Here is a 20,365-nt window from a genome sequence, read left to right on the forward strand (position 1 = left end):
CAGGTATTTAAATTTATATAAATACATAAATAAGGACTTAAACAAAATTACCTGATGTGAAATTTATAAACGCATCTCAGATTACCGTCAAATGTGGATATTCCACCTTTAAAAAACACACGCGCTCATTTTTTATCACCTTTTTAACAAAAAATATGTAAATTTAAAAAATCTAATTTTAATATAAAAGCCAGAATTTATGTTAAAGATGTTTTGTATAAATTTAATGTATTGATGGTGCTTTTAAAGGTATTAGAAAATGCCTGCATTTTTTATATTTTTATTTTCTTTACATCCCAAAAAAACCAAAATGGTGCATTAAACAACATTACCAATATTACTTAAAATATGCCTTATTACCAACCATAGACGGATGAGACAATCGAGAAGTCCAATCGCCGACCAAACACGGCCTGGACCGACTATCCCAACCACTTTAGAACGCACCCTCTTATTAGGTAACAGAGGTCATGTGACCAGTGCAATGAAGAAGTGCATCATTCTCCTTAACAGCGTTGCCACATTTAGTAGATTTCTACTGTTTTGGTATATTTTTGATATCATTTAAAAAATTCTAGTAGGCAATGTTTTTTATTAGATGTTTGGTATATTTCAATATTTTGTTATCACTAAAATAAAATTTGCTTTTTAACAGTATTCACCCCATTTCTAAATTAATTTTCAGATATTTTGTTACAATTTCCCAATGTCATTACTGAAAATAAGATTCAGCAGGACGTAGATGATGATAATAAATGGACAGAGAAATGAAACTGGTAAATACCAGATCTAAATAAGGAAATCTTCATATAATTGGTTTGGAGAATTTTCAAAATGATTGTAACGCTCGGTTTCATAATCAGTTTTTTAAATTTTAAGTAAGTTGGTACCTACCTTTATCACAATTCATATATGGGTAAATGTCAACTTTAAAGTGAACTTTACTTAATGTTTACTTTAAGTTGATTATGAAACCGGGCGATTTTGACAGGTAACCGTTAACACAGATTTTACTGTATTTACAGAGGGCCTAAAAAGAATCTACTGATTTCTATTGATTTTTTGAAAGCAAAACTACTATCCGCTGCAAGATAATTCGGATGGAATTCAGACAAAATATGTACAAAAAGTACATATTTTGTCGGAGTTTCAGCCAAATTATCTTGCAACGGATATAGTACTGAAAGAGTAACAACTGGCCTGGCAACCCTGTCTAGCAAAGCTGATACAAAGATTTAAGCTTATCAAATCTACTGATAAAACAATGGACAATGGAGAAACCAGCTAATAAAAAACAAATAAACAGGTTGTTAAATAAATCGAAAATTTCCAGCAAAATAAAATATAAAATAATAAGAAAAAAGTAAGGTTATAAAGTAAATTCTTTTTTTGCTCCTGAAGTTGCCGTAAACGTGTCACACATCTATAGAACTATACGTAAAGGCCCTGGGGTCGTGAGAGACAACTACCTAGTCGGCTAGAAAACCCATGGGCGTAAATTAGTTTAGCATTATAACGTTTTTAAGTAGTTGCGATTGTTGAAAAAACTTAACTGTGATATGTAGTTGTCACAATAGTAATAACTTAGTTGCCCATATAACTAAAGATATTACTTAACGTTGTAACATCGTAATGTCAGTCGGGTTAGGGGTCGTTGGCCGAAACAACTGAAAGTCCACTGTGGCATAACGTTATATACAGTGCATTTGTTTGTACTGACAACCAATGCGTCGAAAAATTGCTACTTGGGTTGCTAGTCTCTTCTTTGATTTTTTGCAGTTGATTGTTTGAAACATTAATGTTTAATCTTACTAAACAAATTTGTGATTCTAGTTCAATATCTAAATCATTCTTTATTACAGGCAATTCCGAACAACATCTCGATAGCGTATCAGCTATATATAATTCTTTACCTTTTTTATACATCAGATTATAATCATACCTCTGCAATTTAAATAACATTCTTTGAAGTCGTGGTGGCGCATTCATTAAGGGTTTCTTCACTATGGATATCAATGGTTTGTGATCAGTTTCTATATCAAACTTGGAAGCATATATATAATTATGAAATTTCTCACATGCCACCAGAACTCCAAGAAGTTCTTTTTCAATTTGTGCATAATTTTGTTGTGTTAAAGTTAAAGCCTTTGATATGTAAGCTACTGGTTGACCTTTTTGTAAGAGTACAGCTCCTATTGAGTCTTTTGAACAGTCAACCGATATTAAACACTTTTCATTTATATCAAAATGTCTTAATACTGGGCTTTTTAAAATTATTTCCTTAATTTTACTAAAACATTCATCATGTTTATGTGACCAATGCCATTCTACATTTTCTTTAATTAATTCCCTAAGAGGTGCGGTTAAGTCTGACAAATTTTTTATGTGTTTAGACAAATACGTTATCATTCCTAATAATCTCTGTATGTCTTTTTTATTTTCTGGCTTTTTCATATCTTGAATGGCTTTAATTTTATCACTATCAACACTTTGACCATCTTTATTGTAACTAAATCCTAAAAATTTTACATTTTTTACACCAAAACTACATTTTTCATAATTAAATTTGACATTATTTATCCTAGCTCTTTCTAAAACTTGATATAAACATTTATCATGTTGTTGTTTTGATGAGCCATAAACAATTAAATCATCAATATATGTTTCTACACCCTCCATATTAAATATTTTACTGAATCTTTTGTGAAACACCTCACTTGCTGAACTAATGCCATAAGGCAGTCTTAAAAATTTATATCTACCATAGCAAGTGTTAAAAGTACATAATTTACTATACTTTCATCATCAAGCCTTATGCTCCAAAATGCTTTTGAGGCATCAAGCTTGCTCCCACATAACAATTTCATGTTCTTAGTAGATTCATAGAACATACTTTTCAGAAAAAGTATATACTTAGAATATGCGTAATTACCATTGCGAATGTGCAGAGCATATACTGAGTATATACTACATTACAGTACTTAAACGTTCTATGTATATACTTAGAATGTACTACCGCACTTCTTTTCAGTATATACCAAGAACATACTTTTTAGAAGATTCTAAGGAGGTGCTATAAACCTTCTATTTATATACTTAGAATGTACTATCGCACATATTTTAGTATATGGGAAGAATATTCCAAGGAAGTGCTATATACCTTCTAGTTATATACTTAGAATATACTATCGCACATATTTTTAGTATATGGGAAGAATATTCCAAGGAAGTGCTATATACCTTCTATGTATATACTTAGAATGTACTATCGCACATATTTTTAGTATATGGGAAGAATATTCCAAGGATGTGCTGTATTTCTCAGAAGTATGTTTTCAACATCACCCAATCTCATCCTATAGGTTCTACCAAAGAATACTAACACACCCACAGGGTGTGTTAGTATTCTTTGGTTCTACTAATATATTATATTTACATATTCTAATTGCATATGAGAATGTAGTTATTATACATTCTACAATATTACGTAAAAAGTAAGTATAAAATATATAAACTTTAGTTAGTTATATAGGTACCTATGTATAATAAATATTATATGGGTAAGTAGCCTATATATAAAATATAAATAATATATTTAGTTATTATGTGCACATCAAAATAAAAATGCTGCTTATATAATTATATAATAGCCAAATATATTATAATATGTATGTAAATTACTAAAATTTATAGGTATCTATATACATTATACATACTTTTACTTACTAGGTATTTAGGAAATATTGAAGTACCAATATGAATTTATTATTTTCAAACTGCTTTTTATGTTCTTAAAAATGTTTTAGTCCTTGTAGCTAGAAATACTTGGTCCTACCTAACAGCGTAGACATAAATGCATAACTGTACTGGCTACTGGAAACTATTTTCATATTTTGCTCTTTTGTTACCTACCCCCTTCCCTTGTGCAGGTATAAAATGCAATGCAAGGGTCAGAATGACAATGAATGGCCGTTTCCGGATTCCCGAAAATTATTTTACTTATGGTATAAACTCAAATCAAAATGGTATATTCATTTCAACTGAAAACGAAACGAGAATTTCTCATTTTTCTTCACAATAGAATTAAGTTTTAAACTTTTTACCATACAATTAAAACGGTTTAAAAAAAATGAATTAGATAGTTCAGTAGTACCTACTAAAATACATAAATTTTATTAATTATTCTTAACGCGAAGTTGATAATCTATAGGCTCACATTATTCTTCTTCCTATAGGTACGTACGTACATACAGTATATTATTTTTTAGATATTTTAAAAGTATATACAAGTAGGTATGTGTTAAGTATATACTTTTGCATATACTTACGCATATACTAAGAATATTCGATTAAGGTATATTCTAAGAATAAACTTTTACGAACATTCCGAGATACTACGTACCCGAATGTGCTCAGTATATTCGGTGCAAGAATATTCTTTGAGGCACATGCAAAGAACATGAAATTTAGAATGTTTTTTATGGTACATGCTATGCTTGTACTACGCATATACTAAAAAGGATATACTTCGACGAATGTTGGTAGGATATGCTTAGAACATGATGCGAACATCATTGTTATGTGGGCTGAAATAAACGTTACCTTTTAAATTTGCAGCTATTTCATCAATCGTAGGGAGTTGAAAGTGCTCTCTTTTGATAGCTTTATTCAAGTCTCTAGGATCTATACAAACTCTTATGGAATTACTTTTTGGTTTTCTTACCAAGACTATCGAGTTGACCCAATCTGTAGGTTCATCAACCTTCTCAATTATTCCATTTTTCTCCATTTCAGCTAATTCAAGTTTTAGTTTCTCCTTTAATTGTAGTGGAATCTTTCTTGGAGGATGTATAACTGGTTGTGCAGTTTCATTTAGCATGATTTTGTATGGCTCATCCAAGCAGCCTATACCTGAAAAAACTTCTTTAAATATTTTTTTTACATCAGAGTAATCATTTTTAAATGTAACTTCTCTAGAATTCAAATTATTTTCACTTTTTTCTATAGTATTGATTCTTTTTAATATATTTAAAGCTTTACATGTAGGAAGACCTAATACCGTTGGTGAATTAATTTCTACCACATAAAACATTATGTTGTACATGTTATCTTTATACTTGCATTCTAAACTACATTTTCCAATGACCGTTTCCAATGAACAATGTGTTTCATCCGAAAATGTCGTTAACCCGCAGTTTGTTTTCTGTAGTTCAACATTAACTTCTAGAGAATTTAACTTATTTATTGATATTACGTTTGCCATTGCCCCTGTATGTAATCTACAGCTTAATTTACGCTTGTTAACTTCAAAATTTATCATGAAATCATCATCAAAACTGCTATTTTTAGTATTTACCAAGCCTATAAATAAATCATCTGATTCTGAATCATCTACATATTTAATTTGTTTTTGAAAACATTTTTTTGCATAATGCCCTGCCCTATTTTATTACATAAATTACACTTAGCTTTATATGCTTTGCATGGTTGGCCTCTGTGCTCCATTCCGCACCTACTGCACCCTGAACTGCTTCCAGATTTACCATTGAACTGGCCGTCTTGGGACTTCGAATGAGTTGGATTCTCTTCTGTCTTCCCACTGTTCTCTATTTACATATTTCTTATTGAAGTTTCTTTTCTTTATGTAGTGCACCTCCTCTGACTTCATTTTTTCAGACTGGATTTTCGAACTTTCTATACTTTTACACAGATTGATTGCTTTTTCCAAGCTCATCTCATCTTCTGCTAATAGTCTCTGTCTCATCGTTTCATCTGCTACCCCACAAGTTATGCAAGTCTTAATTAGACTGTCCTCCAAATTCTCTAGCTCACAATTTTTTGCCTTGTTTATAATATCTGTTATAAATTTGTCTACTGACTCAACTTCTTCTTGTTTTCTGGTGAACAGGCAATACCTTGCATTTGACACATTACTTTTTGGCTTGAAATGTGCTTCAAATTTTTTTATTAACAGTTCTAACTTGTCTTTTTCTTCTGTTGAGAACTTAAACGTGTTATATATTTTGAACCATTCGTCCCCTATTAACTGTAATAGCTGTGCACACTGGGTTATTTCAGGTTTCTTTGTTAATTCTGTAGCTTGTAAGTAGTTTTTGAATCTTTGTATGAAGAATTTCCAATTTTCATACACGTTACCTGACATTTGCATCGAGTTTATAGCTGCCTTGAATTCCATTGCACTTATATCTTCTTTTTTTTTTAACGTATTCGATTTAGTTCGGCACCATGTAATAATATAATGTAATACGTGGTAGGGTTCCTAGGTTAACTTTGGAGGAGAGGTTATAATGAAACAACTTGTATCTATCGTGTCTAGATGCAGAATGGTTTTATTTCCGCTTCACTGTACTTGTCACTGTCACGTCACTCTTACAATATTACCAACTTGAGTGCGTTCCGAATACTACCTATTTACATACATCACAGTAGTATATATCAAAACCCACAAGCATTCCAACACTTAGTTGGTTAGTAACAAACCAAAAAGAAATCAAGTCCTGATTAGGAAAAATCTAGAAAACAAACAAGAGTAACTATTGGCTACAAAAGCTGCTGTACAAAAATCAGTGTGCATGCTGAAGAAAGCAACGCAGGGAATGATAACGAAACAATTTTAATGTGTAGCTAGGCCATGACTGATAAACATATACAGGGGCTCACAGCTTAAATGATGCAGTCACTACTCAATAAAGCTAGCTTGTGTCAGTCGCTCAATATTTATTAGAAAAAACTTACATACTGAAAGTAGGTAAGTTAGTATGAGTCTTCTAAAATAGCATAAGCTATGTTTTGAGTTTCAAATATGCAATAATTAACACCCTCAGCGCCAGTGTATCCTTTTAGATATACTCAGATATACTTAGATCACTGTGTACCGAAAAAGATACACATGGCTCGTTGTGTTAGATCTATTGTGTCACCTAAAAGGACACACTTTCCTAAGTTTTTATATGTAGAGAATAATGCTATTTCCTGAGCCAATTTCCTGGTATAACTGGGTTTGGCCTTATGACATAAAAAGATAGATTCTAGTAGAAGTAACTAGAAATTCGTATGAAAAATGTTGCCATGTATGGGCCAAAACAACTTGCTCCAACTCATTATGCAGGGAAAGATTCAAGGAAAAAGAAGCATAGGGAGATGCAGAATATCTTGGCTGCGCAACCTGAGAGAATGGTACGGATGAACATCAAACGAACTTTTCAGAGCAGTCGTCTGCAAAGTCCTAATAGCTAAGATGTATTGTCAGAGAAATAGCAAATAATTCCAAAAAATTGCACCAAAATTGAGAGATGAGGTGGAAACACAGTTTGGAAAAGATGTAACCCTAAAACAATTAGACGGATATTACAAAAGAATAATCTACATAGCTGAACTGCAAGAAATAAATCTTCTATCAGCCAAAGAAATAAGCAACAAGGAGTTTTGTTTTCTTTATTAATATTCTCCCATAGATTTACATTAATCTAAGTGTTCTCCTTTAAAAGTTTACATCATTTTAGCTGATATCAAAATCGTACACAAAATAATTAAAGAACTATTGTTATTTAAGTATGGTATATTTGAAACCCAAAACATAGCTTATGCTATTTTAGAGGACTTCTAGTTAGTAACTTACTTTCAGTATGTACAGTGGTGTAGTGGTAAAATTAGCTGTGCCGGAGCTATACCTCTACCGGAAAATTTTTGAAAATTAGCCTACTACCCAAATCGTGAGTTTTAAGGCCCTTTGGCAAATGTTTTGAAAAGTTTAATAATTAAACTAATTAATGATCTTTTAGAGTGATAGTAGTTACAGTAGGGCCTCCTACACATTCTCCTCCAAAGAATAATTTTAACTTTAAAATATGGTAAGACTTTCTTAAGGTAGATTATTACAGTTTGATACCTTAAAAACTGTTTTTAAGGTATCAAACCATAATAATCTACCTTAAAAACTCTATAATTTAAGTTGGAAGCCTTGCTGACAAAAATTAAAAAAACACTGGTGTAAGTTAGGCAAATATTGTAAATGACTAAGTTTTCATTTTCAGTAGTATTAATTTATTATTGTGAAAAAATACACCCACAAGTTACATTAGTATATATATTTTTTATTATTTAACACACACAAACATTATAATCTGTGCCAAAAAAATTAAGAATTATTTGAAAAAACTACATACAGTACAAATAACTTGTGTATTTAACAAAATACATATAATAAATACATCAGATTAATTATAACATACATACTCAAAGTAAGTGCCAAAGTGCATCCTTCTTTGCGTTCTTTTTTGGGTTTTCTGCAACTCTTGTCCTGGAATCGTCTGCAGACCGGTGGCTCCTCAGCCATTTAGTGACGTACGTCTCAGGCTGCCATTCTTGGAGAGGTGGACCTTAGATTTTTATGAACATCAATGATGATACATGAGCAACAGTCAAAGCGTTTCTTGATGGTGTAACCATATTGTTCATACAACTGAAACCCCGTTCACAATCAGCTGAGCTGCAAGGTATTATTTTAGTGCAGTTTAACAGTTCTTGCAATCCATCAGGCACTTGTCGGCTGTTGTCCAAATAGTCTCTGTAGGCAGAGACAGCTTTGTTGACGTTCAATTTAAATCTCTTGCACAGTTGCTCTACTTGAGTTTGACCAAAACTTGGTGGAATGCAGGTTGGCCAATACTCAGGTTCTAATACTTTAAAAGAGTTTATAAGATCTTCATATTGGGCTTCCCCATCAAATGTGGTGACAAACATTCTTTGCTTTAGGTTATTTATAACACTAGAAATAAGTTGCTGTCCATTGAACGATACAATTTTTGGATTAGTTTTTAACACAACTGATGCAAAATTTCCTTCTTTTATGGCGATTTGTGCTTCCAGAACTTTCGTGCCTGGCTTCTCCTTTAAGTGCTCTAAATATCTTACGGATCTGTTTATCAGTTTGTCTGCATACACAATAGAAGTGTTTCTATTCTCTAAGCTCTCTGATAACAAAGCCAATTCAGCAAGAATGTCAAACATAAAGGCCAAGTTTAGTAGAAAACTCTGAGATGTTAGCCTATTTAATAAACCACTATATTTGCTTTTTTCAGTCGATGTTCTGTCAGGATCGTTTATGGCTTTAGAGAAATGGTTTGCCAAAGCTTGAAAGCCAAACCACACAGCCGAAACGGTACGAAAGCTACTGGCTACCCATCTTGTGCTCAACACTCTTCCGATTTTGTTCATCTGAATGTCAAGTTCTTGTGCACAGTCTTTTAACTCACGCTTGTTTTTTGGAGAGGCGCTGTACAGCGAGTACAGTTTGTCCATAAATATCTGGAAATGATTCACTCCGGCCACTTCGCTGACTGCGTCCCCAATAGCCAATTCCAATCTGTGATTTAAACAGTGCCAAACGATTATATCAGGGTACAAAGTTGAAAACCTCTTTGCCACTCCTGAGTGTTTCCCTAACATAACACTAGCCCCGTCACTTGTGAAAGAAACCCCCGTCACTTGTGACACGGACACGGTAGTGCTGGGCGCGGACCGCTGAGATGTCTATCATGTCTATCCATCAACTATCCCGTCTGCCAGTCGCTCGCTCAACTTTTGCGCTTACAATTACGAACTACCTAATCGTAGCTGCGTATGCCTTAACTGATTAACCACGATAACTAACGTGTAAAAATTACTTAGTAAAGGACAAAACAATTTTTGTCCTATATAAAAAATTCGATTGAAAAAATCGTAGCCGGAGCGCCGCTCCCCCTTCAAAAGCTGTGCCGGAGCGACGCTCCGGACCGCTCCGGCTCCACTACACCACTGAGTATGTAATTTTTTTTCTAATATTGGGTCACTGACACAAGCTAGTTTTATTGAGTAACGACTGTATCATTTCAGAATTGAGGCTGTGAGTCACTGTAGGTGCAGTACAATAATTTTGCTTATACAAATTATCAGTAATAATATTTATTTACATCAAAAATCAAAATAAAAATTCCATCACATATTATTATTGTAATGATGTCTAACAGCTGATTGTCATTTGTCTTTATTGCTGAATCTGAATTCTCTGACCAATACGAACACAGATATCACGTGGGTAGTTCTAACCAATAAAATCGTGGAATTCATAGCGGTTATTAACGGCTCGTAATCAGAAGGCCGACTCTCCGATGCCGCCTTTACTTTGAATGAAGATTGTGAGTACGCTACCGCCATTCTTAGAAAGGAAAAGCACAGGCTTGGATTGAGAAATTTGTGACAAGCTACGACAGAACCGTAATTTAAATATTATTGAAATGTTAATTTAGTAAATTTGAAATAATTTAATGTTAATGTATTCTTCAATTAAATGTAGGACATACAATATTGCATATTATGTCTATGGTTGACCCTTGATAAACATACAGTGAACACGTAAACGTTGCAATAAATTCATTTTTTCGTGAATTCGCGATTTTGGAAAGAAATCCAGAAACAAGTCGATTTTTATTTTTAAATTATGACTTTTTAGCATTATATCATACTAGTGACGTCATCCATCTGAGCGTGATGACGTAACCAATGATTTTTTTTAAACGAGAATAGGGGTCGTATGATAGCTCATTTGAAAGGTTACTCAATTCTCTATTCAGTAATATAAACATTAACATAATTTAAAAATAAAAATGTATACCATTTTTATTCAGTTGCAATGCGAAGGCAAAACAATCTTATTTTTCACTTAGAATACGGAGCGCAGTCCAGCACTCTAAATCAACGATTTTCGACTCTTATTGGAGTCTAATCGCAGAGACGTAGGCCTGCTGCTCCATACTCGAAGTGACCAACCATGAAAGCTTGCCCCCACATTGCAACTGACGTGTATGGATTAGGTGCGAGGTGCTAGGTTCGTGGTGCGAGGTGCTAGGTTCGTGGGGCGAGGGGCGAGGTGCGTAGTGGGAGGTGCGAGGTGCGTGGTGCGAGGTGCGTGGTGCGAGGTGCGAAGTGCGTGGTGCGAGGTGCTAGGTACGAGGTAAGAGGTGCGAGGTGCCAGGTGCAAGGTGTAGGGAAAAGGAGGGCAAAACGGGGTAGCTGCCTAAAACGGGGTACCCCCTTTTTTTCAATATCACTCGCTCCATCTATACGACGTTAATGAAATTATATTATAGACGCCTGTTTACGGCTTCTGTCATAAAGCAGATATAATTAGCTGTTAGTCGATTGTTGTAAACAGTACATGTGCGTTTTTAGTTGACCAAGTTATAATATCGGCCGAAAAATAATCCATCGTTAGTATTACTAAAGAAATTTATTATTTAATATCATTACTTCTAACTAACAGTGAATGTGTTCTAGAGTATTCATTTGCCATTCTTCTTCTTCTTCTTCTTCTTCTTAACTCAGGCGAGACTCGTTAGTCTCTGGCACTTGGTCATAAGACCTTTGTACCAAACCCTGTTCTTCTCCTTAAACTTTAATAAGTCCTGTGGCCTCAACGAAGGCCAACAGTTTTCTTATTGGTAGTTTTAAGATCTCTTCTGGTTCAAACCTCATTTGACCTGTGAAGTTCTGCCTTACATCACCTAGCACACTGCAATAGCATAGTATGTGTATGGCAGTTTCTTCTTCCATTTCGCACTTTCTGCACCATGGTTCATTCACCTTACCTAGTTTGTATAGGTGATTTCTTAAACGACAATGTGCAGTCACCATTTCAGTGACCGTTTTGATCCCTCGTTTATTGAGGTTCATCAAACTGTTCGAGAGTTTTTTATCAATATTCTTGATTATTTTTTTAGTCTGGATTTGCCCTTGAGTGGTTCTCCATTTATTTTGATGATTCTTTATCAGCCATTTCTGAACCTCGTTTTTCATAGCATCTTTAGTGATGCCACAGAAAGGTTCTGGGCCTTCAAAAGTTTTTCTCGAGCCTTGTTTCGCTAACATATCTGCTCGTTCGTTCCAATGCACCCCTTCATGACCCGGCACCCATATTAAAGACACTTTGTTGTCTTTTGCCAAATTATTGAGGAGATTTTGCAGTTTCTCACCAGTTTTGATTTGGTGAGAGGGTTCTTTACAGCCAGAATAGCCGATTGGCTATCTGTATAAATGTTGATTCTCTTAGCTTTAGGGTCCTCATCAATTATTTCATCAATGCAGGCCACCAAAGCAAAAACTTCAGCCTGGAACACCGTTGTATGTTGACCTAGGCTGTAAGATTTATTATAGTTACATGTTCGCCCAAAGACTCCTGATCCAGTACCATGGACAGTTTTAGATCCATCAGTGAACCATATTAAGTCTCCATTAATGTTTGGGACTTTTTGTTCTCTAGATGGTATAATTGTGTTAATCTTCTCAGTGAAGATTAGTTCTGGTGTCATCATATCTAAGTTCATCATAAAGATGTATTCTTCAAGTATAGTCCCAGTAATGTTTGTGTGGCTATTCAATACATAATTTGGCCTCCAAGTATTGTTTGCTTTGAGCCTCAGGATGGTCATAAAGGCTACCGCCGAAATATACAATTCCAGCGGAGGGAGACCTGTGATAGCCTCTAATGAAGCCGTTCCTGTACTATTCAAGGCTCCTGTTATATTTAGAAGCGCTTGCCTTTGTAGGGTGGTGAGAGTGGTCACACAAGATTGCAAAGCCGTCTTTCTCCACCATAGTACTGACCCATAAGTAACTGTCGGTCGTATCACTGATGTGTACAACCAACATATCACCTTTGGTTTCAATCCCCAGGTTTTACCTACAACTCGTCTGCAGTTCCAGAAGAGTCGCTTAGCCCTATTGGTTATATTGGTAATATGAGTATTCCAATTGAGTTTCGAATCCAGGGTTACCCCTAGATACTTAACCTCATTGGTTTTTTCCAGTACCTCTCCAAATAATTTCAGCTCACTCAGTCCAGTAAGCTTCCTCTTATTTGTAAAGGCTACCAGTTTAGTTTTAGAAGGGTTCACGGAGAGGTTCTCTTTCAGACACCAGTTCTCTATGTAGTGAAGGGCATATCGCATCTGATACGCAACAGTGCTGGGAAATTTTCCCCTAGTTACTATCACGATATCATCTGCGAAACCCTGGACCCAGATTCCTTGGGCGCTTAGCCCATGAATCAGATCATCGACAACTGTGTTTCATAATGACGGTGACAATACACCGCCTTGAGGGCATCCCTTAGTTGCCCTCAGATTTATGGTATCTTCATGCGTATCTGTGGATATTATTCTACTCTGAAGCATCTGAATAATTAACTTGCATGTTGTGTTGTTGATTTTCTTCCTCATCAGTGCGCTTTGTATTCGCTCCGAGCGTTAACAAAGTGTCAAAGCAAAATCGACCGACCTGCTCATGGTGGCGGTTTTTTGAAATTTTATAAGGACGCTTTGTGTATGTTTAAACGAGACATTTAAAAAAATGTCGTGTCACGCTAGTGATATTATGTATTAATATAAACAGAAAATAAAAACGCACTATAAATTCTTCACTTTCCAATATTGATTATCAGTTTGATTTTGTATGCATAACCTCACTATCGCAGTTTATGTCAATAAATATTTATTAACGAAAAAGAAAATATTTTGTTGCACTATAAATTACAGTATAAATTAATAACTAATGAATTCTAACAATTGTATTCGGTTATTATCACTACAAAATAAAATATTCAAGTTTAACAAAATAATCCCATAAGACTCAATGTTAAAACGTCCTTACAAAATCTGACAGCGTATCACGTGACTGTACGTAGAGGGGAGACGCACGGAGCCAATAGACTCGATTGAGGTATTATCAAATGCACCTTCTATATCTAAAAATGCAGCAAGGGCGACTTCTTTCTGATGCAGACTCCTTTCGAGTTCCGACACTAGATTGTGCAGGGCGGCTTCACCTGATTTCCCTGCCTGATACGCCCATTGCCGTTGGTGCAGTGGATTTTCAAATAAATTGTTTTTCTTGATGTGTTCGTTCAAGTATTTTTCCATGGTTTTTAACATGAATGAGGTCAGACTTATAGGCCTGTAGGATTTTGCTAAGGTGTAATCTGTTTTTCCTGGTTTGGGAATAAACGCCACCCTTGCCCTTCTCCAAGCCTTGGGAATGTATCCCAGAGCATGGCTAGCTCTAAATATTGTGATCAGGGGACCCATGATTATTTCCAGACCCTCCTGGAGAAGCTTAGGAAATATACCATCCGGTCCCGCAGTTTTATAAAGTTCAAAAGTTTCAATAGCCCATCTGACCTTGTGAGAACCAAAGATCTCGTCAGAGGTCAGCCAGTCCCTTTTGGTTGGGCTATTGTTTGCTTGATGATTGTTATTAGCAGTCAATTGCGTCGACCCTGGAAAGTGAACACTTAAAAGATGCTCTACAGCCTCCTTCTCTGTGTCCGTATACTTCCCATTGGGCAATTTCATTGACTTGGGTTTGTTAATGTTATCTCTTTTGAGGATTCTGTTAACCCTGGCGCTTTCAGGTACACTTTCAATATTTTCACAGAATTCTCTCCAGGATCTTTCCTTAGCGGATTGGATTTTCTTATTATAGGTTTTCAGTTTAGCCTTATATGCTTCCCAATCACCTGATTTCTTCGCCCTATTGAAGAGCCGTCTTGTTTCTCTTTTGAGATCAGACAGCTCCTTATTCCACCAAGTTACTTGCCTGGGAGGGTGACTTTCTTTTAACGGGCAGTTTTCCTCATATGAGACGACTATTGCATGCTGCAACCAGTCTACTGCCATCTCAACTTCAACATTGTTTTTTGGCCTTTTAGGATAATTCCGTACCCTTGTTCCAAGATCCCTCTTAAAGGATTCCCAATCGGTCACCTTAGGGTCTCTATAGAACCTTGGTTCCGGTTTGACTGAGTTTATCTCAAAGCATATGTATGCATGATCCGATAAGGATAACGCATCCGACACATGCCAGTCAGATATTATGTTCCCAATCCCCATAGAGCATAGGCTTAGGTCGATTAGTGATTCTGCTCTTGATGTCCTGAAGGTGGGCTTATTACCCCTGTTCAGAAGATCAAGTTCAGTAGTGCAAAGGTACTCAAAAAGTAACTTACCTCTATTGTTTGTATCTCTGCTTCCCCAAATGATGTGGTGGGCGTTGGAGTCGACTACAATGATAAGTTCTGTATGCTTATCATTGGTGTATTCTAGAAGGTTCTCTAGGTTAGTCCCTGGAAGTTGTTCTTTACTGTCAATAGGAAGGTAAAGAGACGCAACAATCAACTCTGTAACCAACCCATTGCAATTCAGTTTAATTCTGGCAGCTGTCATGTCTCCCGTACAGAGCTCCATAACTAGTACCAGGTTAAGGTCAGATCTACAAAATATACAAGTTCTGATTTTATTGTCAGGTACTCCCAAAATTAGTTCCCATCCCTTAACATTTAATCCCCGTATCTTACCTTCATTTATCCACGGTTCTTGAATAAGCACCATATCAATGTTTTTCTCAGCTACTTCCTGGCACAAAAGTGCCGAAGCTGTTTTTTTGTGCTGCAAATTGATCTGTATGATCTTAATTTTGCAGTTTATTCATTTTTGGGGTCTCTAACAGGCCCTCTTGTAATTTCTTCCACCTGCATAGATTCCCCTTCGGCCTCCTGCAGTTCGGAAGTAATCGTTGCAGGTTTTGGTTCCCCAATGTTCCCAGCCTGTCTTGCTTTACCCTCTTCCAACGGTATAATACTTGCTCGCTGTAGAAGGTAATAAGGCTTCCATTGAAGCCTTTCGAGCTGTGCCTCCGACTCCTTATCAATTCGGAGACTCACATGCAGTCCTCCGTCAGTTGCTGGTTTGGAACTCAGAATTGCCCAACGACTGGTCCTTAGTTCAGGATTTTGTTTTTCAATTCGTGCCAGTGGCACTTTCAGATCCTCATTTTTAGTCTCTGGAAGGTACATCAGTACACGCTTCGATTTTGGGAGTTCCTCAGCCTTAACGACCTTCCACTCCGTATTTTCTTCCAAGAAATCCTTTGTGATCTTAAAGGACTCCTCGTCAGCACATATCAACCCATAGTATCCATCCATGAGCCGATTACCTTCGTAACGAGGTGCGCAAGGAACCTCATCGATAAGTTTAATTAGGGCCTCTTTTATTGCCCCAACGTCTTTTTCCGTTACAGATATGTCTGGGTATTCTTTGGGAATTATTGCCGTCTTTATTCCCGTAAGAGCTGCTTTGTAGTTGCTGCTGAGCTTTTTGAAAGAGGCAGCAGCAGTTCTGCTCTTTTTTGTTAATTTATCCTCAGGAGTGCTTCTATCAGACACAGTCCGCTTGACAGCTTGTGTGATTTCGGCATTTCCAGGAGTTTTATTTTGAGGTCTAGGAGGTAATTTGACCTTAGAAGTGTCAATTCCCTGTTCTCTCATTTTCCGAAGCTTTCTTCTCTGTGCCCCAGATATTTTTGGCCGAGAAACCTCATCCTCAGCATCTTTTAAAGGAGTCCGCATTGCGTCCTCAATATTTTTATTACCCGATGTGATGGGATTATTTTCTTCCAGATTCTGCCGAACAGTCTCAGTGGAAGTTTGATTGTTTGTTGGGTTCTCCTGCGAGACCCCTAGGGTTAAATCTTTTAAATTTTTGCATGGTTCCATATTGATCCCACGAGTATGGGAGAAATAAACTGTCCATACCAGCAGCGCTCCCTGTGCCGGTACAAGGCCTTAAATGAAAGGGGGTGTGGCCTGGTTCCCCCAGTCGACCGTTTGAGACAGTTCAATTTAGACACACAACTGCCATGCAGGCCTGGGCACGGTACAATTACACCTTTACCTTGTGTGTTGGGGGTGTAGGTTTAGTGGGAAAAAGGATGAAGGAGGGATAGCATTTTCTGGTTGTACTCGGAGTGTAGGATAGATACAGCTGGTAGATAATATCGGGTCGGTTGACTATATATTGGCGATGTGAACAGTGCCGTAGAATGGAGATGTGGCAGTGAAGACCAGAGGGTCTTCTACTTAAATTTACGCCCGGGGAGTGGTACAACCAGACATGGGTGGGTTAACTTAGGGCGGGCTACTTCTTGGTCGCTGAAGCAGTTCATACATTCCTAGTCTCTCGAGTACCTAGGAAAGATTCCCAGATACTCCAGAGAGCTAAGTCGTGACAGGAACCGGTCTAGCGAGGTTGTTTCACATCCTTTCATACTTACCATGCATTAGGCCTTGCCCGTTTATAGGGGGTGCCTTCTTTCATCGGAGAGCTCCTTATGTGAGCTCCCATGCATTCGTACACACATACTTGATCCACTTCCTGCGCCAGACTACGGCCCTATCTGAACAGTCAGCTTAAGCCCCCGAACCAACGTCAAGGTCGTGAAGCCCCTATCGGGGGTCATTTGCCATTATGTTGAAAAATAAAAACTTGCAATAATTTAAACTGGTCATAATATTAAAATCTGCTCTTTGGGCAAAATGGGGTACCAATAGATAGGGTAAAATGGGGTATCCTTTTTACCATACCTATTGGTAGTCTTTACCCTTTTTACCATACCAAGTAAGCAGTGACGGTTTAAGGCATCATGGGGCCTTAGGTGGCCATAAGAAGTAGGTCCCTTTATCGCGACCATTTACTTAAAACAAATTTACATATATTTATGTTGTTTTGGGAAGTAGTTACTCCAAAAGTAAATTACGACAATGTAAAAAAGATCATTTTTCTTTTTTTTTACATTTCGCAACAACTTCTCATTAATAGTCCATAGCTAAAATGCCAAAGAAAAAAGGGATATTGTGTCGATATGTGATTTTGCCCTGGGTATGAGTGCCACCCCTTCGGGGGTGAAAAAACATACATTCAAAATAAGTGCGGAAATGGATAAACTGATTAATTCTAAGTAAATTTTGTTCTATCGAGTTTTTTCACTAAATCAATACTTTTTGAGTTATTTGCGAGTGAATATGTTCATTTTTCAACAAAAAAAGACACGTTTTTATAAGGTTTTCCGCAAATAACTCCAAAATTAAGTATTTTATCAAAAAAATATTCTTAGAAAAAATATAGCGTACCTATACAAAATTTTAAAAAATGGTGTATGCATGAAGTATATAGACCCAGGTATAAGCAGAACTGGAGCTAATGAAAAGTAGATTCTTATTCGACAAATTCCAAATCAAATATTTCAACGTAACTAATCAAAAAATGAAGCACTTTTCGGTGAAAAATCATCACAACTTTTTTAAAGTTTTAAAAAAGTTTTATTTTTGTTTTTTTTTTAACAAGTTTCAAGTATAAAAATTAAGCAAGTTAAGCTTAAAATAATGTTGATTCCTTTTTTTGGCAAAAAATCTTAAAAATTTATGAAAATCTTGAAAAAATTTGATCTTGAACTATGATCTGTAAGTTTCACCGGTTCACAGTGCTTATATATTTCAAAACATTGGGATTTAAAGTAAAACAAATTTCTTGAAATTTTGAAAAAAAATGCCTCTCTTTTCAAAATAACTTAAAAATTAGATATTAGTGGTACTAAAAATCTTAAAGAGTAAAAAATTAAGGTATTGCTTTTCTGAATATTTGAGATTTCTGCTCTTTTGGAAGATAAAAATTAGTTAAGATATGACCGTTCAAAATTTGCATACCCTGGATAGAGAATTTTTCATTTATTAAAAATTAATAAGTGAAAATGTTTATATTCTTGTGGGATCAGTACTCACCGGAGGGACCGCAGACGTTCGGATACAATTAGCTTCTTTTTGCAAAAACAGTGACGACTTTGCAAGTAACAAGACATTTACTCAATACGCCCATTACACTAGGTACCTGATTGAAAAATCCACTGTACCATGCCAATGGCCATTAGTTCTCGAGGCATTAAGCCAAATAGAAAAACTGCATACACTCGTGATTAGTAACTTGTTCAAGCCCTTTCTACTACAGTTCTTTTATAAATAAACACTTTATACCGATAAAACTCACAGATCATATAAACAATACATAAGTAAAGTAGCTTGTGAAGCGGTAAGGATTAATTTCATTTGGGATGCTAATTAGGGGGTTATTCTCACCAGTTTTTTTTACCCAAAAAATGGGATCAAGTTTATTCTGAGCGTATCTTGCTTACTTTTTATGTTAGAAATTTAAAAAATAACAAGGATAATGCTTTTTTAAACATTTAAACAAGTTATGATGAGTTTTCCATGAAAAGTGCTTTATTTTTTGATTATTTCACGTTGAAATATTCGATTTGGAATTTGACGAATAAGAACCTACTTTTCATTAGCTACAACTCTGCTTCTACTACATCTACAGACTGCACACATACACCATTTTTTCAATTTTCTAAAAGCTATATTTTTGCTAAGAATATTTTTTCGATAAAATATTTTTTGAGTTATTTGCGAAAAACCGTCTAAAAACGTGTTATTTTTTGTTGAAAAATTAAGATATTCACGTGCAAAACTCGAAATGTATTGACTTTATGAAAAAACTCTGTTGAACAAAAGTTGCTTAGAATTAGTCAGTTTATCCACTTCCGGACGTATTTTGACGGTATATTTTTTCACCACCGAAAAGAGGTGGACTCAACCGTAGAACAAAAACACACATTGGCACAATATCACTTTTTACTTTGACATTTTAGCTAGGCTTATACCAAATTTCATGTCAATCCAAGCTCTTGTTTCATTAGGACATGGAATATAAAAATGTCTTTGAAGATAACTGCTTAATTTGTCTTGAAGTCGGTTGTATTTTCCTCATATTTGACAGAAGACAAAGCAAAAAACTGAGTTTGATTGGAAATCATAAATTAACCATTCTCTTTTTTTGTCTCAGTTAGCCCTATTTGATTTTTTAACATTTTAAATTTTTTTTTAATTACTGCTTAAATAATTCTATATTAATTAATGCATTTGTGTGGGATGCGGGCCCCATCAAGTGCCCGGGCCCTAGGCGACCGCCTAGTCCACCTAATGGTTAATCCGGCACTGCAAGTAAGATAGCCGATGATCAAACCAAATCACAGAAGAGTAAAAAATCGCAATTGAAAAAAAAACTAAAAAAGTAGAGTCACATTCAGAAGGCTAAGATAATGACAGCGACTGGTTCTGCGGAAACTTTTATTCAAGTTCCACAGAAGGATGGATAAGCTGATCCAGTTGCCATAAATGGGCTGAAAATTCATGTGCAAGTGTTGAAGATGAGGATGATGAAGCAGTACTTATATGCGAATTTTGTCAATAGGTTTTCCTTGGTTTCAATTTGGTACCCCATTTTACCCTATACGACGGGCATAATGGGGTAATTTACATTAGTTTCTGTTTTTTCATATAATAATAAAAACTTTTACTTTTTTTAACTTTAAATTATATTAATAAATAGTTACTACTGTAACAATGATATTTGTCTTATTATTA

General features: G+C 35.6%; 1 protein-coding gene across 1 annotated transcript; it reads right to left on the reverse strand.

Annotated features, from left to right (window-relative positions):
* Positions 1 to 8,400: 8,400 nt before the first annotated feature.
* Positions 8,401 to 9,468, reverse strand: LOC126893118 (E3 SUMO-protein ligase KIAA1586-like). Its single transcript, XM_050663064.1, has one exon. It carries the CDS (start codon positions 9,466 to 9,468, stop codon positions 8,401 to 8,403), a length of 1,068 nt encoding a protein of 355 aa, XP_050519021.1.
* Between the last annotated feature and the right edge of the window lie 10,897 nt (positions 9,469 to 20,365).

This window comes from Diabrotica virgifera, chromosome 10 (genome assembly GCF_917563875.1).
Source record: "Diabrotica virgifera virgifera chromosome 10, PGI_DIABVI_V3a".
NCBI classification, from domain to species: domain Eukaryota; kingdom Metazoa; phylum Arthropoda; class Insecta; order Coleoptera; family Chrysomelidae; genus Diabrotica; species Diabrotica virgifera.

Excerpts from the sequence above, each read along its gene's own strand:
- LOC126893118 (XM_050663064.1), bottom strand. The coding sequence starts at position 9,468 with ATGTTAGGGAAACACTCAGGAGTGGCAAAGAGGTTTTCAACTTTGTAC.